The sequence below is a fragment of the Cebus imitator genome, unplaced genomic scaffold, assembly GCF_001604975.1.
Source record: "Cebus imitator isolate Cc_AM_T3 unplaced genomic scaffold, Cebus_imitator-1.0 Scaffold271, whole genome shotgun sequence".
Classification (NCBI taxonomy): Eukaryota; Metazoa; Chordata; class Mammalia; order Primates; family Cebidae; genus Cebus; species Cebus imitator.
This window is the reverse complement of record NW_016107586.1, coordinates 1,458,817-1,483,171: the sequence shown is the minus strand read 5'-3', so window position 1 is coordinate 1,483,171 and position 24,355 is coordinate 1,458,817. Positions and strand designations below refer to the sequence as shown.

Here is a 24,355-nt window from a genome sequence, read left to right as displayed (position 1 = left end):
GGTGAACTTATGAGCAGAAACCCTGAGTTTTTATTCCAGCTCTGCCACTTACTTATCCATGAGCCTAGGTCTCCATATCCATGAAATGGAGATAATATTATTGGACAGAGTTGAGAGGATTTAATGAATAGCTCATGTTGGTCAAGTGTAAAGTGCTCAACAAATCTAAGGAACAGTTTTGGTCTGGGAGGAAATAATAACCTCTTAACCTGCCCTGATCAGTGTCCCTAATGGGGGTCACATCCCAACCTTTTGTTATGGAGGTTAACATGTGTCACAGTGGTTTGTTGTACATAGTATTTTACTACCCAGGTCTTAAGATCAGGATTCAAGTTATCTTTTCTGCTGTTCTCCCTCCTCTCACCTCCTTCCTCACCTTGGACTAAATATTGCCTTAAGCCCTCACTTTACCACTCTGAGCCTGATATACCCTCTTTTGTCTCAGATTCTGGACTTAACTTACGACTCTAATAAATTGTTTCTACAAGAGAAAAGATTTTTGTTTCTTTCTGTAAGGGATTCAGGTTGAAAGTGATCTTTGCCTGAGACCTGTGCCCCTGGAAAACAACCAAGGTCAAGAAATTCTCCACCTTTTTGTGTTTGGGAAATGGCTTATTGCACACCCTGTTTCTCCATATGACTTGATAAGACTCAGATGTCTGCCTTGTTTACCTATAATAAGACCAGATTCCCCTTCTTTGTCTCATAAATGATTTGCTAAAATGTTGTCCTACTAGTCAATATGGACAAAATGCCTGCTAATTTGACTTGCTCAGACTTAAAACCAGCTTTTCTCCTTCCCCAAGCCCCTGAACATTGACCAACTCTTAAGCTTCTGTAAGCAATGGGAGTTGAAGCAAGCATGGCAATGAGAAACAGCCCCCCTCAACAGGCCTTCTGAGAATCACCTGACCTCAAAGAGAATAATTTCCTGTTCAATTGCTCAGTCATGCCACCTGCTCACTCTACTTTTCACACCCAGTTCTTTTAGTCTTCTTTTACTTTTCTCCATAGAAGTCATTCTTTTGTGCCTTCACTCCAAGGTGCTTGCAGATATTACAAGTCTTTTCAAATAAAATCTCTTCTTACCTAAGTCTGGGTTCATTTTTTATTTGACAGTAGAATATGGTTAATTCCATTTTGAATAACAGAAGAGAGGAAAGGGAAATAATGTCTTAGAAAATTCATTATAATGATAATGACAATGATATTAACCTTTTGTTTCCTTAGTTTTTACATTTCCCCAAATACTAATTTAGCCTTCACTGCTGTGTCACGGCCACATTTGTTAAAGAGTTATCTATAATTCTAATCTCTTTTCTCTCTTCCTATTCACTCTTCAACCTTCTGCTGTATATTCTCTGCCTTTAGATCCACCTATGGCACTAAAAATCACTAGTCATTGCTACAGTAGCCACCTGCATTTGAAATCCAATAGATGCCTCTACATCTTTATTGCTTTTCGCCATTCTGAAACATTTCACACTGACAAAAATAATCCATACTTGATACTTTTCCCTTTGGTAGTATTTTTTAAATGATTTTTTTTTCTGGATCCCCTTCTTCTCACCACCTCTTTAAAGGTTGATGTTCCCAAGCTCTTCCTGATTCTGCATGGTTCCTGGGTGACTTCATCCCTCACTTTTTTTCAATATTGGTGACTCCTATATCTACAACTGCAGCCCATTTCTGTCCATTGAGCTCTAGACAACATATCCAACTGCCTCTTTGATGTAGACCCTCTTAAAGATCCCATTTAACAAGTCTGAAATGAAGCTTTTAGGAAGCTTCTAGCCTCCACCTTATAGTCCTCATATCCCATCTCTCTCCTATGCTTACTTATTTACTCTATTTATTCAGTAGTCTTGTTGGATGTCTACAATGTGCCAGATACTCTGGTGAGTATCAGAGATAAAGTGATACATCGCAAGATATGGTTTGTGCTCTTTGGGATCTTATAATCTAATGAGAGAGACAAACATCAAATAACTACATAAGAGACTATTTAATTATACTTGTGTTGAGTGCTATAAAGGAAAAGTAGAGTTTTATAAGTCACATATCTGAGGCACTATGTATTTGTCCTACTCCCTTCTCCCTCTGTAGATTTTAACTCCTTACTATCTCACCAGTCTCTCTCCTAGGGACCTTTTGGAGAGCTGGCTTTCTTGGTTCAGGCCCTCATGAGTTATTATCTGGACTGTTGCCATGACCTTTTAAGCCTTTCTCCCTGCCTCTAGCATTGCCCCTCTTAAGTCCCCTCTTCACAATGCTTCCACAATTATTTTGCTCATGGAAGGATCCCTGTCCTCTCTACCCAAATCTCTGTATTGACCAATTCTAGTCATGCCTTTCTCTTGCTTAAAATCTTGTGATAGTTTTGTGCTATTCTTTGGGTAAAAGTTAGGTGTGCCATAGTGCCCCTTATGATGTAGCCCCTCTCTGCCTCACCTCCTTCAGAGAAAAACTGCTCTTAAGCTATACAGATTCCCATACATTTCCTTGACTGTGCTATCCTCATTGTCACCTGTAAGCGTTTGTATGCCAATCACCAGTTTTAGCACCTCTATCATAGCACATAGTCACTTTGGCCAAATTTGATAAAGGCCACTAGAGTATGTGATGTCTCCACCATCAGAAGCCATCTTCTTTAGTGGAGGTTTTGCTTTTTCTTTCTCTCTGTATTTCCATTACCTGACACATGGCAGATGCTTAATAACATGGGTATTATTACAATGAATAAAATTACATTAGGACCAGATTATAAAATGCTTCAATAACAGTGAAGTGTATTCGCCATTGTTCACCTAGGAAGTCACAGGTTTTCATTTTCAAAAGCAACCATAACTCTCCCAAATTATTGTCTTGGCAGTGCAGACAGGGAATGCTATTTATAATTGCTTTCCAAATATAAATATGTATGTGATTATGTCTGATGCTTTTCAAATTCCAAGTTTAGTAAAGTCTCAGCCTAAATTTACTCTTACTGCATTTTCCTTCCTTGGATTTCTCTATCACCAAACTTTTCCCTGCATATTCTCAGGATCAACAAGTAAGGCAATGGCACATGCTTTGGAGATAGATTGAGGTAACTCAGTTCAAGAAATAAGCTTAATTATTGTTCAGGTCTCTAGTGGACCAATTTTAACTATGCTTTTCTTTGTTCTTGAAGACTGAATGTTCTAGTTACTATTGATTGACCCCATTCAACCATAAAGACCTATTTAGACAGAGGTTATATATTTCTGAGTATTTTAGAGTGAGTGATTATCTGGACTTATATGCACCAAAATCATCTGGAGGGCTTGTTCAGATGGTAGAATCTAAGGGTCTACTCCAGATATACTGAATTACAGTCTCAGGCAGTGATCAGGATTAGAGGCGCCAGGTTTGCTGTATGTGCATTTTTGGTTAATGTTCTTGGCACAAGTCTGCATGCTATTAAGATTGCTAGGTCATTTTGATGCACACCAAATTATATCCCCACTGATACAGTGTTTAAAAGTTAACTTCTTGATTAAGATTAGGTTTAAATTAAGATTAAGTTGTAGGTTTATATCTTAGTAATGTCATTTGTTAGCTTTGGCAAATTAAGGCATTCTCAAACAGATATCTCAGAATTCTGGATATGAGAGGGCAGCCTTACTCCAGGTGACATAGCCCCAGGACAGCATTAACCTAATATGCACTCACAGTGAACCTGGCTGCCTCTAATTCTGACCATGTCCTGGTATTTTAAGTCGTTCTTTTCCCATTTCTTTTACGTTAGCTTAGTCTAAAATAACTTAGCTCATTCATTTTTATGACCAAAACATCTGGGAAAAACCAGGCATTTCTATTGCATTTTTAACAGGGTAAGTGAATTTAATTCGTATTTCCTGCAGCTGTGATTTCGCCTCCTACTGGGTTCTTGGGCATTCATTCCACACCACCACAACACGATTTCATCACATGGTGTTTAAGAGCAAGCTATCTTTCCATTTTCAAGCAGCTCAGCAGGAACCTGTAATTCTACAAGGTGTGTAAGCACAAATGAGCAAGTGAGGTCTTAGTCAAGGTGACCTAGAGAGTTCAAGGCCAGAGGCTGAGATTTAACAAAGAATCTTCAATAAAAAGATCCAGAACTTGCTTTTCTACTTCTCTCACCTCCAGGTTGTCCAAATCAAATGGGTTTACTCCTTTATAAATCATCTTGGAGGAGCTCTCTCTGGTGATGACATTACAGACATTGCTGTTTCTTTTTACTTGAAACGGTTTCTAGGAAAGGTTGGTCAAACACAGTAAAGGCTAGACCCTGCCTGATTATTAAGCTACTGTCAGCTCCAATCACCGCTCGGCCTTTTACTAGCGCTTTTCATCCCAGCAACAAGGTTGCCTTTCTTTCTGCTATCTCTTTGGCGTATGCATCGTATGTTTATGCATTTTTTAACTACCTCAATTTTTGGCAAATGATTATCCATGTCAACATGTCCTCCTGACTATGTACGTTCTCTAGATAAGGGCTGAAGTTTACAATAATCTCTATTTGGTGCCTACCTACATAGGCAAACTGGCTTTTATAAATTATTTTGAATTGTAAACTACTAGATTTGATTTTAGAAATGATCCAAACAGAGCAAAACCCTGTCTCTAAAATGTTTTTGATTAAAAAAAAATGATGATCCAGTCCAGGATTAAAACTAAAGTGATGTCAGGAACCAGGAAGTTAACATCAGTGTATAAGTGGCAGACCCTAAGAACATATGAATATAGAGGGCTGAGACCCTAACTCGGGGTCCTGACTCCACCTGAAAGACCAAAGACTCTGGTTTTCAGTACAGAATATGGCCAATTAAACATTTGTGATCCATATTTACTTCATGAGTCATCAGTTTGAAATCCCTAATCTAGAGGTTATATATCCAAATGACTAGAAACTATTCATTGGGGTGGAGTCAGACCACAGAGATTCAAAAGCTGGTTCTGCCATGAACAGATTGGTAAACTTCTGTGCACCTTAGTTTGCTCTTCAGTAAAATGGAAATAATCATACCAACCTCCTCACAAAATTATTTTCGTTTTGAATTGAAAAAATACATTTAGATTGCTTAGAATAGTACCCAAGTAGATTTTTTTCTTCATAGCTGAACCTCTTCACTAGGCAAAAAAACTGAAGTTCAGAGAGACTGACACATTCAGCACCATGCAGCTTACTTATAGCAGTGCTTATATTTTGACCCAGAACATTAAATTCCAGGTTGAGTATCCTTTTCTCTGTATAGTGATCTTCAATATAGTTTTATTGGCAGCAGAACATCCCTTACATTTTACTTCTAAAATATTACACAGAACTCCAGTGTTTACAACAGATGCAGTTGGTTCTGCTCTGATTGAAACAGGATTGCAGGTCTAGAGGCCCACTCATTGGTTATACCTCCATGCCACATTTCTTGCAATCCTCATGACTCTGAAGATTCTAAAGTAAAGTGTAAACCACCATACTATGGAATTTAAAAACATAAATGAATATCTGATGACAAGATGGGCTCTGTCTTCATTGCATGCGTGCACTTCCTTTAGCAAGGCTGTCTGTCTCTGTTGGCACTCTTAGATTTTAGGTATAAAAATAAAAAATGAAAGTAGATGAATCCTTGGAAGCCATGGGAAATGATATCAACCAAAGCCCCTTACACGCATTTTGCTGTCACTTAGCAAGGAACAAAAATCATGAAGCTCATAATTTATAGCCTTGGTTCAACGTGGAATTGTTTAACATTGCCTATAACTCAAGCTTTTTCGCAGCAATTTCATAAGTCATAGTAATTACTTGGCATCCCAATGGGCAGAGAGATATGGAGATCCGCTGCCTTATAAGCCTTCCATCTTCTTTCAGGACATGCACATTATCAGTACAGACGAGAATCAAGTATTTGCAGCTGTCCAAGAATGGAACCAGAATGACACGTACAACCTCTACATCTCAGACACGCGTGGGATTTACTTCACTCTGGCCATGGAGAACATCAAGAGCAGCAGAGGTCTAATGGGGAACATCATCATAGAATTGTATGAGGTATGTAGCCAACATTGCCCTTCCCTCAGATCTACCTCTGTTTTTCATGAGTTTTAATGGTATAAACACAAGCACTGGAGTCCTGGGTTCAGATTCCAGCTCTACCACTTAGCAACTGTGTGACTTTGGGCAAGGGATTTAACTTCTATATGCCTCAATTCTAGTAAAATAGAGATAAAATATTTGCCTAAGGAGATTGTTGTGGGATAAGGGGTGATGGATGTGATGCATCTAGTGTGGTGGCCAACTCAATAAATTTAGCATTCTTGTGTGTATAAACAATGGATTACCAGACAGAAATTAAGGTACCTGGCCTACATGATTTTTAAAATAGCTTTGTAAATGCAATATTGCTTGTGTGGACCCTGAGTGGAGGGAATAGTGCTATTTATGTGCCCCAAATTATTTGGAAAGTCCTGTTTTATGAACAAATTTTATAGGAAAATAAAAGTGAATATCAATGGTGGGAATGAAAGTTATTCTAAGAGGCCACCAGATGCCAACATCTGTGCAGGGTAAAAAAATTGGCCTTGACATGAGTGTGTCATGTATATTGAGCTTGTTAAAAAATGTGATCACTAAAGAATAATTTACTTAGGAAACCAAGTGACTCCATGTAGTAATTAGAGAGAAAGAGAGAGAGAGAGAGGACCGCTTTCAGTGACCTAAAAGATGTGGTGCCTTTTATAGTGACACTATGTGACCTTGGACAGCTCTGGTCCCAGTAAAGGAACTTGACTGACCACCTGGATATGAAGGATTGAGCTGAGCAATGAAGGTGTATCTCATTATCCAATATTCACCAGTAACCATTGGCCACACCCATACAGACTATGATGGTTGAGATCATTCGTAGAAAGAGATACGTTGTCTATTCTGGGTGGTGGCCTCAGAGCTGGGTGAGCTGTTCCCTTGTGAGTTTTCCTACTGAAGAGTAGGAGTGGCTTTCAGAACACAAGGCTAAATGCGTGGGCTTCTGCTTTACAGTGGTGGTCTCTGAGCAGTGCCTGTCCAAGTCCCAGCAGCAGCCCTAAATTGGTATCTAAGTTGGCTACTCAGTGACTGAGTGATATGGTTTAGTTCTGTGTCCCTACCCACATCCCATCTCGAATTTGTGGTCCCCATGTGTTGAGGGAGGGACCTGGTGGGAGGTGATTTGATCATAGGGGTGGTTTTCACACGCTGTTCTCATGATAGTGAGTGAGTTCTCACAAGAGCCAATGGCTTTAAAGTGTGGAACTTGCTCCCTCTGTCTCTCCTGCCACTATATAAGACATACCTTGCTTCCCCTTTGCCTTCCACCATGATTGTAAGTTTTCTGAGGCTTTCCTAGCCATGTGGAACTGTGAGTCAATTAAACCTCTTTTCTTCATGAATTACTCAGTCTCAGGTGATATCTTTAAATAGCAGTGTGAGAATGGACTAATACACTGAGAGTGGTAGAAATATTTAAGATTGTACCTGTTCTGTTAGGTAGAGAGATGACAACATAAAGGCATTGGGCAAATCAAAGTACATTTTAAAACAAGGAGTGAATGTCATTGGGTAGAAGACAAAATCAATAGAAATACCCTGATTTCCTAGAGAGTAACTGATAAGGGCTGAAATAATTCCCTTAAACAAGGTCCCAGTTTGGGAAATGTTCCAGATTTTTTCATAAAGATGTAGAGACTAGTAGAGATGACTAAGGGGAGTAATAACTGTGGGAAGCCTACATTTCTATGCCTCTAATCATACCAGGAGGCAGAAATACACCTTTGTTATTGGACAATAAGTCACATCTTGTGGGAGGGTTTGGATTAATGTTCCCAGGACGGAGGCCATTCCAAGTTCCTGTTTGTACAAGTAAAGCCATAGAGATAAGACTGTTATTCATGTCCCTGTGATCAGACCCAAATAAGGAGGGTGGGCATTGCTGCAGATGACCTTGCAGTCAAGAAATTCTGGTGTCACTGATCTTCTTTGTACAGTGGGTGAGTTTGCCACTATGCTGCTCTTTTTCTAAGAAGGGGTACCTGAAACTCCTTGGTCATTTACAACAGTGAGACACCGTGATATGAAATGAAGCATGAATCAAAATGAAGAATGTGCCCAGATACCTATAATTTTTTTTCTTTCCACTGAAGTTGGTCTTGTGTTTTCAGTCATACTGAAGAAAAAAAAGGCATGGTGTCATTGCATCTACAGAGAAGACCTAACAGACAGGGCAACTTTATAAAAAAATAAAAACAGCTTTCTTGATCTTGTTTCCTATTCAATTTTAGGATTGATCACACCCGTACTTTGTGTTCAAGCCCATGAGAAAAAACATAGTTTTTACTTTCAGAGAGTTTGCAATCTAGTTTGTTGGGTTTTGAGGGGGTCAGTAAACAAAGTTCCTTATTTACCTGGCCAATGCTTGAACCAATTAGGACAGCAACAAAGGGTGAGACAAATGGATAGCAAGCACAGCTTTATTGCTTTTAGAAATTTTGCACAAGGAAGTGGGACTGATAATACTGTACCCCAGAATTGAATTCATCCATTCAGTCCCTGGCAGAAATGATAAATCAAAGATTGTCCTATGGAAGCCTGTTCCTATGACACCGCAGCATTGATGTACAGAGGATGTGACCTTTGCAGGCAGATCCTAAAAGAGAGGCAGGGGTATGGGGATGAGCTGCACACGTGCAGTTCTTTTCCTCAGCACTACCACTCTGATTATCATTTTCCTTTGCGGAGGAAATAGTGAAGAAGTAGGAGGCATTCCAAATGTAGGAATGGAATGAGCCGAGGACTGAATGGGTGGTGCACATTTGTGAGAAAGTAGGCTAGCCAGGCTAATTGTGTGGAATAGAAGCTTGTCAGGGACAAGAATGAGGGCTGGATAAGTAGCTGAATTTCAGATTCTAGAAAACGTGTAATACCAAGTAAATAAATTGCAACCTGACATTATCTAGACCATGACCATATTGAAGATTTTTAGAGGGTAATGCTGCTTTGTACCTGGAGATACATTCTGTGGTTTAGAGAGAAAGCTCAATTTAATTGATCTCTAGGGGTCATTAGAATTTAACCTTCTTTACTGAAAATTCTCACAGAAACTGTGATTTGTACCATGTGGCCAGTTAGCAAAGAGACTACAACTTTTCTGGACTCGAAATGCCCTTGAGTAATGGAGCTGAGAAAGTAAGTTTTCACATTCAGTTCAGCTAAATTAATATACTTTTGTGAAGTATATTTTGTTTGATGATGTTAGGACTGGTGCATGAGATTCATAATTACTAGAGAGATATAAGTGACTCTATTAGGGTAATTATCACAGTCTAACTTGTATTAGAGTTGTGATTCTACCAGGTTTTGGAGTCGTAAAAGGTTAATTCTAATTTGAGGAATTTGGGGAAGACTTATAGATATGAGTTTAGCTAAATTATAGACAAATTGTTGGAAATAAGAGAACCAGAGTTGGATGAATAGACATCCTATTTTATGAAATCTTGAGTGGCCTTGTGGAGCAGTGGGGATAAAGATTGTAAATATACTGGGAAAAAGCTTGACTGAAGAGTCAGACATTTATGCTATGGGCTAGTATTTCTCTCTCTCTCTCTCTCTCTCTCTCTCTCTCTCTTTAATTTTAATTAAAATTTTTTTTGAGACAGTCTTGCTCTGTCACCAGGCTGGAGTGCAGTGGTGCAATCTCAGCTAACTGCAACCTCCACCTCGTGGGCTCAAGTGATACCCCTGCCTCAGCCTCCCAAGTAGCAGGGACTACAGGCCCACACCACCACACCTGGCTAAGTTTTGTAATTTTTATAGAGACAGGGTTTCACCATATTGGCCAGGATGATCTTGATCTCCTGACCTCATGATTGGCCCGCCTTGGCTACCCAAAGTGCTGGGATTACAGGTATGAGCCACTGCACCTGGCCTGGGCTGGTATTTCTCTTTTTCCCCTCATATCCAGAAAATATTTACATATCCAGAAAATATTTGCATGTATGATATAGTCCCCTGTGCCAGGTTATCTGTAACTTTATATTACAATAGGGCAGCACACCTATTTCACCTTGACTCAAAAGTTTGGAGATGCCTTCAGGTAATTTTCAGATATCAGGTGGTTTGGGCTGACCTTGACCACTTAAGCCACAGGTATATCACTCCATCTTCTGCATGGACCTCTGAAGCCTCTTCTAGATAATGGAGAGGAGACAAAGGAAACAAGAACTTATTTGGGAATTTGCCTTGCAAGCCTTGGCACTGAAAAATCCTTGGACCAATGGAGATCAACCCCACTGAACTCCCCAAAATCTAACAAGGCTGAGATAATTTCCATTTCAAATCTGTCGGAGTTGTCTCCTGCTGTAGAGAGATTCTCATGCTTTTTCTTTCTTGAATTCCTGCCTCAAAGTATAATATTGTCATAACTATAATTATATAATTGGGGAGAAAATAATACTTGAAGGCCAAATAATAATTGATCTCTTCCTTGAGGTGTCAGAAGCTGACTCCTTCAAAACAAGGTTGGTATTGACAGTGAATGTAGTCTATTGTGTGTTCTTACCATTATTCTCATAACACTCTTTTCATATAGAGCTCTATTGTAGTGTCTTCACGTCCCCAGCTGTAAACTACATTTCTTTTTAATTACTCTCCCTAATAAATCAAGAAACAAATATTCTTTCCAACACCCACAGTTATACTATGGCAACATTATCTGAGCTGCTGGTATGATACATTTTCTTCAATGCTCTCCTGGATATTTTGCATCCAACTTATAACTCCTTGCAATAATAACCACAGTGTACCTGGCAATGCCTTAGACCAGCACTGTCAAATAAATATATATAAGGTGAGCTACATACACACTTTCACATTTTTGCTTCCCACATTTTAAAAAGTAAAAAACAGGCCAGAAGCAGTGAGTCACGTCTGTAATCCCAGCACTTTGGGAGGCAGAGGCAGGTGGATCACGAGGTCAAGAGATCAAAACCATCCTGGCCAACATGGCGAAACCCCGTCTGTATTAAAAATACAAAAATTAGCTGGGGTGGTGGCATGCACCTGTAGTCCCAGCTACTCAGGAGTCTGAGGCAGGAAAATTGCTTGAACCTGGGAGACAGAGGTTGCTGTGAGCCAAGATTGCGCCACTGCACTCCAGCCTGGTGACAGAGCGAGACTTCATCTCAAAAAAAANAAAAAAAAAAAAAAAAAAAAAAAAACCTAAAAAACAAACAGGCAAAATTAATTGTAATAATATTTTTATTTAAACAAAGTATCTAAAATGTAATTTCAGTATACACTCAATGTAAACAACTATTTAGTTATTTTTATTTTTCCATACTAAGTCTGTAAAATCCTGGATGTATTTTACATGTCCCATGAATCTCAATTTATATGCTAAATTTTTACCAGAAATACTTAATCATTATTTAACATTTCCTAAAATGTACAGTAAAAAAAGAAGATCCATATACCCATGTTATTCTTAACATACTTAAATGTTTGCCAATAACTGAAGTGGGTATCAGTTCTTAAATTCAAATTTCTATTGGTTATAATGAAATGAAACTAAAAATTAGTTTCTTAGTCCTGCTAGCCACATTTCAAGTAGTCATTTGTAGTCAGTGTTCACTGTATTGGATTGCACAGTCATAAACAACTTATGTATTTTTTTCTTGCTTATCTCTCACAATATCACATTCTTCATTGTGCCTGTGAGATGACAGAGTTGCAGAGAATTTCGTGGCGTGGCTCTGACGACGCAGCTAGTGGCACTGCATGTGAAGAAACCCATGTCTTCTTGACAAAACCCTTAGGCTTTTCTCACAATACATTTTTTTTTGCATTTTTTTATGAAGGTATAATTTATGTACAGTAAAACTTACCCTTTTAGTATACAGTTCTGTGAGTTTTGATTTGTGCATTTGGTTGTCTAAATGTGTGTACAAATCACAATCAAGACATAGGCAGTTCCATTACCCAAAATATTCCCTTATTGCCCTTTTGTAGTCCACCCTCCTCTACCCAGATCACTGGCAAACCCCAACCTGACCCCTCTTTGTCTTCAGTTTTGCCTTTTCTAGAGAGTGAGTAAATGGAATTATACAGTAGGTAACCTTTTCAGTCTGGCTTTTTTTTCACTTAGAATAATGCATTTGAGATTCACCCACGTTGTTGAATACATAGGTTCTTTCTCTTTCTGAGCAGCATTCTGTTGTGTGGATGTGACAGAGGTGGTTTTTCAATCACTAGGTGAAGAGTATTTAGGTTACTTTTTTTTGGTTTGAATAAAATTTCTATAAACATTCTCATGACCATAAATTTTTATTTCTCACGGGCAAATACTTAGGAGTGGGATTGCTGAGTTGAATGTAAATATATGTTTACAACAAGCCACCAAATTGTTCCAAAAGTGGCTGTGTGATTTTGCATTTCCACCAGCAAGGTATGAGAGTAGCAGTTGCTTCACATCTTCACCAATACTTGTTTGGTTTGATAGAGAGAGAGAGAGAGAGAGGGAGAGGGACAGACAGACAGACAGCCTGTTCTGATGGGGATTTCGTGGTAACTCATTGTGGTGTGATTTGCTTTCCTTCAGTGACTAAATAACTGGACCCAGTATACCTGGTTGGAAAAAAATGAAACTTCCCGAGCCAGCCTCAGCATTTTGGTCTCTTTGCCCATCTTACTGATGTTTTCTTGCTTTTCCTCTCCCTACAGCCCATAATCTTTCCTCTGCTTTATCATGACCTTCAGTGACCCTTTTCGGGCCAGAAGGACAGCTGCTTAGAGACCCCACAGGGACTTTTTCCCTGAACCGACCTTCCTCAGGCCCTAACTACAGATGGTTCTCTAGGGACAGCCCAAGGCAGATCATGGTAATTGCTTTTCTCAGCAGAGCCCTGGCTTCTTTGTCCTAAGGTCCCTGGGAGGTGACTGACAGATGACCATGCCACCTGGACTCAGCATTCCGCCAAGGGGCCTGCTGTCAGTTTCCCTCTGCACTCAAATTGATTCCCAGAGGGAAAGTGGGCCACACAGGCTTGACATTTTGTATCGCCCTCTTCTGTGGGCACCATCACAAACTGGTCCCCTTCTCCCTGGACCGCTGAGATCATTAGCAACAGCCAAACATCTGATTTCAAACCACAGTGGGAGGAAGCATGTTTAAAGTTAATTCAATGCTATGTACCTCCTTGGATGAGGACTAGTAAAAATGCATCTCATTCTCCAATTCCTTTACATTGCAAATAGTCTTTCATAATACTTTTGTCTCAGAAATATATGTGTACATACATGTGTACACAGACATGCATATATGAGTATGAGTCTACTAGGTTGCAACATAAATGTATTTCTTATCTGGGTTTCAGTCAAAAACTGTGAAAACTGTTGGTTTAGGACACACAAAAGCCAAGTACCCTCCAAACTTGCAGTCCATTTATACAAGACACGAAGCCAAAAAGCAGTTCAGTATAATGTCAGGGCTTTGAACTATCCAAACACAAGTGGGAAATGTTCTGGTTCTTTCAGACAAGAAGGAGATTGCTGTGGCATTCTGTACAACTGCAGGAGAAACACCTTTAGAGTACAAGTGGGTTCCCTAGGAGCCTCTCCTTTCTACATCTTTTCAGTCCCCATTCTCCTGGTTTTGTTCTTAGAATATGTGAGACACACAGAAAATGCCTATTCAAGTTGTGGAGTGCTCAGTGGGAAAACATGGTAATGGTAATGATTGTTTAATTTGCTAAACCTGCTCACCCGGAAGAGCAAGAGGTTGCTGAGTGGCTGGAATTCTTGCTGTGATGCATTGAGCTGGGGTTATCACAAGGGACCATAGCAGCCCCTAGGAACAACTGAACCAGGGCCAAGGTGTCTGAGTCAGATCCAAATATTTTCATCCAAGAAGTGGATAGCAAGGCCCTGGGTACGTGTGGGAGAAGGTTACTGATTTAGGAGACTGAATTCTCTGGAATCATTAGCTGGTGGTCTAGCAGAAAAGGCATCAGCTCTGTGGCTAAACAGAATATTGTAAGGCCTCTATCAGGTAGAAGGTTCTAGAGAAACCCAGATTCCATTCTTTGTGAGGAATGATTAGTAATCAGGTTAAGAGATGTACCTTTGCAGTTGGTTTTAAACACTGAGGTGATCTGGGGGGCTCATATTCCCTAGATGAGCATTTGAGATGCTGTCCTTCTTGGAATGGCCCTGACCTTAAGCCATTAGGGCAGGGTGGGGGTCTCTAGGGAGGGCATGGCTCAGAAATCATGCCCCTCCCCTACCTTGGTTTCCCTGCCTACCTACCCTCTGTTCCAGGTAGGAATCTAATCAATTTCATTGTTGGCCTTTTGTCAAATTCCCCTGTTGGTGTCCTTCCAGATAATTCTATTTTCCACCTGACATTCTCTGTCCATTTTTTTTGTTAGTTTATTTTTATTTGGGCTGGCATTCTCTTTCAAGGTCAATCAGGTTACGTAAAAAAAAGAAAAGAAGACTTTTTATTTCCTCGATTAAATTATGTCATTAGAAAAAAAAATAAAATCTCACTTCTGTGAAACTCATACCCTTTCTTCCCACTGGCATTCTCTGCAAAGTGCAGTAAACCTCAGTTAACCATGATACACGAAGAATGGGGCATAAATACAATTAAAACTTAAGATCTCTGAGTGTCACCCACAAAACCTGCCATTGAACCTATTGTTTATATGTATTTAAAGTAATTGAATTGCCTTTTGCAACATGCTATTTGCCTTTGAAACATGGAAAAAAGTTAAGGGAATCTTTCTTTGATGCAGGAAGTTGTCATTCTAAATATCTGCTTTCCTTACCCAGCATGTTATGAATAAAAGTTTGAGTAGAATTTGTACTCACCCTGGAACCCTTCTGGGTGATAAATCTCCTTTAATCCTCTAGCTGCTTATTTTGTGGTGATGCTCTTTTCCCGTCAAAATATCAAAGGCATGCAAATCTCAAAACATGGGAACACTGGTGAGTGCTTTGCATAGTCTCATGGATCCTTTGCCAGCCAACTGGGAAGAAGAGCTTATTCCTTCATTTTCAAAGCGACCATTGGCTGAGTCCCAGAGATGATATGGGAGTTATGCAAAGTCACACAGTGAGCTAGTGGCACGGAAAGAGATATATGCCAAGTCTCCAAGCTGGATCATCTGCCCCAGGATATCTTTCTTGCTACTAATCACAATGCCTCAACTTCCACTGTTATGGAATACCCATCTACAGGCCTCTCCTGAGCAGAAACACATGTTTGCTGGAAGCAGGGTAACTCCTTCAGTTCTTGTCAGCCACTCTCACCTCAGAGGGAATGTTAATAGTAAGATAAGGTCCTGTGGAGCAAAGTACAGAGACAAAATGGGAAAAAGCAGATGGATAGGCTTGGAAAGGGACCTTTAGGGGGTGGCATAAGGTTCAGAGATGGACTTATTAAACGTTTTTCAGAGACCACATGACTTACAACGTTTCCTATCACGTTCCTCCTCTTCTTGCTTGAAACCCCAACATGCCATGGGAAATTTGGGGGCTTCTCCAAGACCTCAGGCATGTTAGCCCAACATGGTTCTCCATCTCTCACCTTTTTTCCTAGGTAGCAGGTATCAAAGGGATATTTCTGGCAAACAAGAAGGTGGATGACCGGGTGAAGACATACATCACTTACAACAAAGGCAGGGATTGGCGCCTGCTGCAAGCTCCGGATGTGGACCTGAGAGGAGGCCCAGTGCATTGCCTGCTGGTCAGTCACTCAGCCTCATGGGAAGTTCACAGGGCAGGCTAGCCATGTGGGGAAGTTGTGTCAAAGGCTTTCTTTCATCAAAGGGTCTTAAGAACTCAGGTGGTGCTGAGCAGTAATTTTCTAAAACTTCCAAGGCGTTGGTCTGTGGACTCAGACTGCAGACCAATTGGGTGGAAGGCCCAGTTGAATTACGCAGGCATTTACTGAGGATCTACTATGTGCTCCATCTCATAGTAAGGCAAAGAAACATGTAAGAGGAGGAGCCTGTGCTCAAGGGCCCCAGGCACAGCTCAGTAATAGTAATACATCTGTTAACTGATACTGACATGATGCATCATGTTTTGGTAAATGCTGGCTAGATGGTGAGGCAAGCAAAAGTTGCCTTGAGAACCCAGGGTGGGGATAGGGGGGAGTTAGGCTGGAATGTCCATATGGAACAGGTAATCCATCAGCATTTCCAGGATTCCTACTGTAGGGAATATTGGGGTAGGCACCATAGAAGACATGAAATGTGAGATGGTACCTCTGGCCGCAAGTGCTGCTGCCAAAACTGTGTGGCTCACCATCCGATGCCTTGGTATTTCTGGTGGCTAAACAGTGGGAAGCCCATCTCTAGTGGTGCAGGGGTACAAGTGTCTGGAATTTCCTAGAATGAAACTATTTCCTTCTCCATTTTAGCCTTTCTGTTCGTTACATCTGCACTTGCAGCTCTCTGAAAATCCATATTCCTCAGGAAGAATCTCTAGCAAGGAGACAGCCCCAGGACTTGTGGTGGCTACAGGTAAGGAAAACATTCCCTGGGCTTCTTCCTCACTAAGAACATCTAGAATTAAAGGTGTCGCGTATTTTTGGATCATGGACTCATTTGAGTGCCAGATGAAAGCTATGGGCACTCTCCCCAGAAAATATGCAGGGTTTCCCGATACCCACCCAAGAACCTAAGATGCAAACAGCTCCAGACATTTCTGATTCTTAGGTTCATGCATAGTCCCCCCAGACACAGAGCAGTCCCCTGTGCTTAGCAAGAGGCCAGAGTTTCTCTCAAAGTAAACGGACCAATCAGAATGGTTGTTTGTAATAGGGAATTCACACTTTCAGTAAACATGATATATGAACCTCCTAGCTCACCAAATATAAGTTGGAGTAGTTTTCCTTTACACAGATGATTCTTTACAAAGGGTTCCATCCCAGAGTTGTTTTTAATCAGGAGGTCTCTGGTGCATGTAAAGGTTTGTTTACACATTATTAACCACTTGGCTGAGAGTCTGAGGGCAAAGGGCAGAAAAACTTAAGGTTGCATTGTTGAAATCACTGTCCAGTGAGCATCAGTCAGAAATGAAGATAAAGCAACTCTGAGATGAAAGCTAACGTCTCCAGGGAGTATGCTCTGATTAGCATGCACCGGATTTGCATACACCTTTTCAGGAATACATTGATGGCATAAAGCAAGGCAGCCTGCTAATCTTAGAAGTTAGAGCTCTGGTGTTGGTCAGTTTGTTTTTCTAATGAAAGCAGATAAATTCACAGTGACTTTCAGAGCTGGTCCCTTCTGTTTTCTCTCATCAGCCCAAAACTCTGGTCCCTGAAGTTCCTACTGTCTAGACATGGCTTCCTTCTCCAAGCCTCCTACTGTGTGAGCTTTTAAATACCACCAGTGGCCAATCACTCTCATCAGATTGACAGCTGGCATAGCCTTCTGGCATTTCAGTCAACTCCTGTCAACCCCAGATGGTTGGGAGCAACTATGCTTAATACCACTGGCTTCGGGGGTCCCAGGGTAGGCAGAGATGAGGGCAGGCTCCGTTGCTGTTCCCCTGGCTGGAGGAGTGATCCTCATACTGTACAATACATGTGGATTGGTTTATCCAACTCAGGGGCTGCTGGACCCTATGACTCTCCTTAAGACCTACAGGAGGCCCAGGGCTGAACTGGAAGCTACATCAAAAAGTATGGATGAATAATAAAAGTTAATATTATCTGAATGTTTAGTGTGTAGCCAGGCATTGTTCTCTGTGGCTTGACCACTCTGAACTTCAGTGTTTTCATTGGCAAAGTAGAGATAATAGTACTAAAATAATAGAATTGCAGGATATAATGAAGCAATGAATTTAAAATGCTTAGAACAATGGCCAGGCATGGTGGCTCATGCCTGTAATTCCAGGACTTTGGGAGGCCAAGGCAGGTGGATCACCTGAGGTCAGGAGTTTAAGACCAGCCTGGCCAACATGGTGAAACCCTGTCTCTACTAAAAATACAAAAATTAGCCAGGTGTGGTGTTGCATGCCTGTAATCCCACCTAAGGTGGCTGAGGCAGGAGAATTGCTTAAACCCAGGAGGCGGAGGTTGCAGTGAGCTAAGACGGTGCCACTGTACTCCAGCCTGGGTGACACAGTGAGACTCTGGCTCAATAAATAAATAAATAAGTAAAATGCTTAGAACGGTGCCTAGGGCATATTGAATACTCAGAACATGTTACTTATCATTAATATTATAGAAGTTAAAACTTCTTAATCAGAAGAATACAATGTGCTCATCTCCTTCAATAGAATCCATAAATTCTATACATACACTATGCATACAGAGAAACTCAGGAACTAGTCCTCCTGCTTTCCAGGCTGATCCCTGATACTTCATAGGTTTGTGCATTTGGCTTAGTTTTTAACCTCTGAGCTACATTTTTCTCATCTGTAAAATTGGAGTGTTTTCCACCTTGTGGGGGTGTTGTAAAAATTAGAGATGGAAGTGTGTGTTTACAAGACACACATGTGCTCGGAGCATCATAAGGTAGGATTAGCTGTTATTACCTGTGACCATCATATTGCTTCTAAATTAGTACTTTGTCAATTAGCAAACACACAGACAGGCAAGATTTATTTTTGAATTCTTTTGTCTATATCAGAATCGCTAATTCCTTTTTATCTCCCCCTGTAATTCTTGAGGCTTTTTGCCATGCCCTGGATTTTTTGGAGGGATATAACTCAGCTGGTGAGATCTTGATGAAAAGCCAGGGCTAAGTCACTGGTGTGTACCTCTTTATACGCAGCTTCTCCTTATCCTGCTTGCCCTGGTCACCCTGGGAAGTTATTTGCCATCAGGGCGATAACCATGAAGTCAGCCAATTATGCCTTCAGTGGCCTGCATGGAGCCTTCCTCTGCAGGGTCCTTTCCCACATCCATGCCTTCCACCTGCCTTCAGGTGTCAGCTACCCTGGGCTCTCTCCAGTCCCACTGCTCACTCCCTTTTCCCACTTTGCACTGAGCTGTGGTCTCAGGGAAGCTGCATGGATAAAAGTATACCCTGGGATTCATCTCTAACTTCTGTTGAAGACACCTCAGAAGGCAGATGGAATTCCAGTATGAAGAATTTGGCAATTGCCTTTTGCAAGCAGAAATACTAGGGTTCCTAATATCCTTAACACTGTGGTTTCAAGCTTGTAGTAAAGACCTCACATCCTCACAGTGCCTTACAGCATGCAAAACACGATCCTTGCCTTGATTGCACAATTGCACGATGATGTAGTAATGGTGGTTACTATCCTCCTCAGTTTAGAGGTGAAGAGACTGTGGGCAGGTGGAAACAGGTGTCATGTCCCAGCCCATACTCCCCCTGCCTCCACCTCTGGTGCTCTGTTCTGTAGCCGTCCAGCCAGACCCATCTTGGAGCCCCTTTCTGTGCCAGCTCCACAGCTAACCAGACTCCTTGCCAGGCCCCCTGTAAACTCTGAATGTTGACACCCTCCTGTTGTTCCTTCTGTGGAGGCCCTCCTCCTGCCTCTGCCCCTTCAGGGGCAAGTTGATTGTACACTGTCAGCTTCCTCCCCCACTGAGCCTGTAACCACCCTGTATAGGCAGCAACTCCCTCTGGCATCAGTGGTGGTGAGAGAAGCTTCATTAGCCCTCAGAGGACTTCAAAATTCTCTCCCTTTTATTTTTTTTCAAAAATATTTAAGAAGCAGAGAAGGATAGCACTGGGAGGAAATGAGAGTAAAAGCAAGTTGTTGAAAGCTTCCAAAAAAGGGCAGTGGGCCCTCCTTCAATTACCAGCCAAGAAAAGATCCTTCTTCTTCTTCTCCATCTTACTCCCCCTCCTCTCACCTCTCTCATCATACCACTCAAGTGGGTAACAGCTGCACCTCCTTCTTCCAACGTGGTTTGGCAGCCACTCCAGCTGAGCTCCAATTCCGCTTCAGCCAGCAAGGCTCGTTTTTCAAATCTTCCTTCGCTGACACCATAACTCAAGTTCTTCCTATCCAAGATCACCCACAGGGCCGCCTAGGGACTGTATATGTTCAAAGATCAGTTCCTCCTGGGTATATCTTTTCTGTCCCTTCATCTGGGAACCAACTTGCTGGTCTCTGTGATCAGTAGCACTTTTTTTTTCCAAGGGTCCTTTCAATTGACAGAAGATATTTCCAAAAATAGACTTTACTGTGAGCCTTGGGTTCTTACTATCATAAGGCCCTTCAAATCCATCTAGCCGAGCTTTGAAAGAGAGGCTGAAGCTGTTGACAGAACCAGCTTCTAGGGAAGGGGAGGGATGGTAGGCTAGATCCTTAGACTCCATGCCAGCAATGGAAGTTACACAGCTCTGGGGCAACTGTGCTCCTGCCTCCATCTCTTTCCGTTACCCTTGGTAGGCATCCATTGATCACCACCACATTCTATTCTGTCAAAACCAAATGTGGCTTCTGAATCCTTCTTAACACGATGCTCCGGGTTAGCACAGGCCGCAGTGACTCGAGTAGATACTCTCCTCCCCATTCCTCCTGACTTTCCTCACCCGTGTCTTCTAAAATCTGTATCTGGGGAGTTAAATTCCAAATTCCAGACAGAACTTCACGAATCTACTCACCAAGCCTCCCCCTACTCCTCTCACACCTACTACTGCCTAAACCCTCAGCCCTGAGTCCAGGGGTTATTTTTGGAAACTTGAATCTCAAAACAAGTTGGCTATCTGTGTGCTCCCTGTTGCTGATGGGAGCTTGACAAGCTGTAGCCTGGCTTTAATTTCTCATCTTGAAGCGTTAAATGTCGGGAGCTCAATTAACATTTTCATTATTGCATTTTTATTGTGCTCCTATTTAGACTACAGATGTGTGGGAGCTAACATTCTTTTCCTGCTATTTTTAAAGAAAAAATATCAGTCAATATGATAAACTCTTACATGTTTAGGGTTCCTTTCTTGTTGTCAGTACCTCCCCAAGTGCACATCAACATTGGAACATGATTCAATCATTGTTTACCCATTCATTCATTCCACAATTATTTATTGAGCACTATTAGGTTGGGGGCATTTTTTAGGCTCTGAGAAGAGGGCTGCCCATTGGGAAAACTAAATCAGTATAGGTGGACTAGAAAAGCTTGACCACCTTCTTTTTAATAAGCATAGCCATAAGGTGAAGGAGCGACAGGGAAGAGAAAGGGCAGAGAGAAGAGGAGAGTGTGAAGGGTGGAAGCCGCAAGTGTGGTCTAAGTATAAGCCAGGTGACTTCTTTTCCTGCCGTGCTTGATGGCCTTGGTATGCTGAGTGTGGTCATCTTCTTCTGGGCACTTTATAATTTAGGTTATATCATCTGTACCATTGGGTCACTCAACTGCCTGGCACTCAAGGACATGTTGACAAGTTGGAAACACAGATACAGACACACAGTTATGCATGTGAGCACACACACATGCACACACACACCAGTTTTTCTCAGGCTCCCATGCCCAGTTTCCCCATATGTGTTTACTCTTCCACTCTTTGCTTCCTTCAGGGGACACCTGTCAGGAGCAATGTAAGAGATTATTGGTATACACAGTGAATAATTCAAGAGACCTGAACTAACAATATTCAGTCTTTGATTCATGTCATTTAAAGATGCATTTCTGTCATACTATTTAAATTTTTCCCATGTTGGGTTTTTCTTCCTGCTGGGCTTTTCATATAACACCAAGAAAGAAACTACACAAATTAACTGTAAATACCACTTAGAAAAACATTTACTCTCTGCTACCCCCTCCCCAAGCCCTAAGCATACTTAATGGGCAAGCTCCTGACGCTCTCAAATGATCTGCTTATGTTTCAGGCAACATTGGCCCGGAGCTCTCATACACTGATATTGGTGTGTTCATCTCCTCTGATGGGGGCAACACGTGGAGACAGGTAACTGGGTGAATTGAGGAAGAGGGAGGAGGCATTTAGAGTAAGTTCTACCAATCTCTCTCTCCTTCCTATAGATTCTCAATCTCATTATGACTTTGTAGTTTCAAAACATTTGAAGCAACTATTCAGTTTGGCCAATTTGGCTGGCAGATTAGAGGGGTAATGGGGGAAAATGAGAAGGGCATTGGGCAGAGAATGGGAGGAACTGGAATTTTCCAAGTTCACTTATTTGTTCCTTCAGCCATATGTATGTAACAGGTCCAGATGCTAAGTACTGTGCTGGTTGCTGGGGATGCAACTGATACAACTTTTTATCATTAGTGTGCCAAGAGTTCTTGGCAAGCTGGCCTCTTCACCTTTCGGAGTGTGTTTCTGTATCTACAAAATGCAAGGATTAGAACATTAAAACTGACAAAGCCATGGAAGTCAGTGGTTGTTTAAGAATTGTATAGACTGTCTTGAGTAAGTATGAAATAGCTTAATAGATACATGACTGCATGAAAAGTTAATTCAGTTTACAAATACTTATAGCAATGCTGTCCAATAGAATGTTCAGCCGTGCTAGAAAAGTTCTGTATCTGTGCTTGTCCATGCAGCTATGGAACACCTGAAATATAACTATTGTGTCAGAGGAACCTAATTTTTAAGTTTATTTATTTTAATTAATTTACATTTAAATATTCTCTTGTGGCTACTATGTTGGACAAGTAGACTTACACAATGTCAACTAGGTGTCAGGCTCCAGGAGGCAATTGAATACTTTGGAGTCCCTTTCCTTAAAAAACTCAAAATTAAATAGAAGAAATGGGTTCGTAACTAACTATAGTTCAGGGTGATAGCAGTATTTCAGTGGCATTATTAGCATACAAAGGAAAGAGAGGATTGATCCTGCTTGGAGAAACCAGGAAAGACATTCCAAGGAGGGGTGACATTTTACTAAGTCTTAAAAGTGAGACAGTTTCTATGTGGAAAAGACAAGAGAAGGATACTGAGTATTTTGATGGTAAAGGTAGAGTCACCATATGAACTCTAGTTACACAAGTTCCTGTTTGGATCCTTAGTGAAGATTGTCATCACCACCATCATCATCATCCCCATTGCCACCAGTGTCACGATTACCAGCTTGTAAAAATTACCAGGTACCTACTAGACAAAAGCAACTATGTCAAGTACTTCAAGACACAGAGTAAAGAATAAGTCAAGGTTCCTACCCACAAGGCCATAATCGGGTAGCTGGCGAACAGTTACATAAATAAGATCATACCCTTCAAAATGTAGAATAATCTATTATGAGAGCCAAAGGAGAATGGAAGCTGGAATTCAAACTCATCTGGTACAAAAACTCCTCATAGACAAACCATTTCTGGAGGTCTCTCTACCTCGAGAAGCAGCTCGCCTGACTAGTATTGTCAATACTTTTTCTTTCCTCCTTTCATAAACAGTTAAGGAATCTACTTTTTCACTCCAGTGTTAGGGTAAAAATGAGCAGTGGCCAGATGGTAAAATCAAGAGGAAAGGATGAGGATAACTTCTTCCTCCTCCCCAGTGCCTCTTCCTGTGTTCCTCATCCTTAGGCTTCACCCCAGCAACTCCATTATGTGGCTTATCACAAAGCCATCCTTTAAACTGGAGAGAAAAGCCTAGCATTGCAGGCTCAGAATATATGTCTGGAATATAAGTGAAGCACCCTTAGGTCCTTTGTGCATTAATGCTCATCATTAGTAGGGGCATTTTTCTTTTCTTTTCTTTCTATTTTTCTTTGAAGAAAAATATGAAAAAAAGAGGTTTAGGGCTGAGAAATTACTTTTTCTCTCTAATGTCCCCTGAAACATATATATAGGAGGCCCCATTCCTCCTGCTCATTCCCCCTTTAAATCTATCTGTTCCTCTTCTAGCCTCTTCACTTAACCTACCATCCCAACTTCTCCATCTAGGCTGCATGAACCACCATCAGTGGTTAAGTGATGTAGGAATTCTCCAAGCATACTTTCCCTTAGAAGATCTAAAGTTGAGGTTAGTTCTCTGCTGGAGAAATGGTTCTCCTGTCTAAGGTTGGAGATATAAAAGTCCTGTCTGGTATAAGCATTGATATATGTGGGCTTAGGTCTGAAGTTCTCTTGATTCAGAACCTTGTACTATAGTCAGTGCTTAGAAAATGCCGATGGGTAGAGGGAGGTATGGATGGATGGATAGAACACTGAGAAAGTGTATGAATGAGCGAATGGATGGATAAGTAACAGACAAATAGTTGAAGTAAAGAATGAATAACTTTAGGTTCCTGGAAGTACGGTATTCCAATGACCACTTAGAGTAGGGATTCATAGGCACCCAACTTGGGTCTTCATCCAACTTGCTGGGAGGTGATGGCTTTGTCTAAGTATTCCGTTATTAGTTTTACCATAGTGGATATGAAATTGTCTTTTAAGTTCCT

General features: G+C 41.2%; 1 protein-coding gene across 1 annotated transcript in view; it reads left to right on the top strand.

The window, feature by feature from the left end:
- Positions 1–24,355, top strand: part of SORCS3 (sortilin related VPS10 domain containing receptor 3) — a 609,576-nt gene that overhangs the window by 488,077 nt on the left and 97,144 nt on the right. The window contains exons 9-12 of the mRNA XM_017500803.2: positions 5,873–6,052; positions 15,633–15,779; positions 16,458–16,560; positions 21,848–21,924. Coding sequence (XP_017356292.1) covers positions 5,873–6,052; positions 15,633–15,779; positions 16,458–16,560; positions 21,848–21,924 — 507 coding nt within the window. The remainder of the gene's footprint in view (positions 1–5,872; positions 6,053–15,632; positions 15,780–16,457; positions 16,561–21,847; positions 21,925–24,355) is intronic.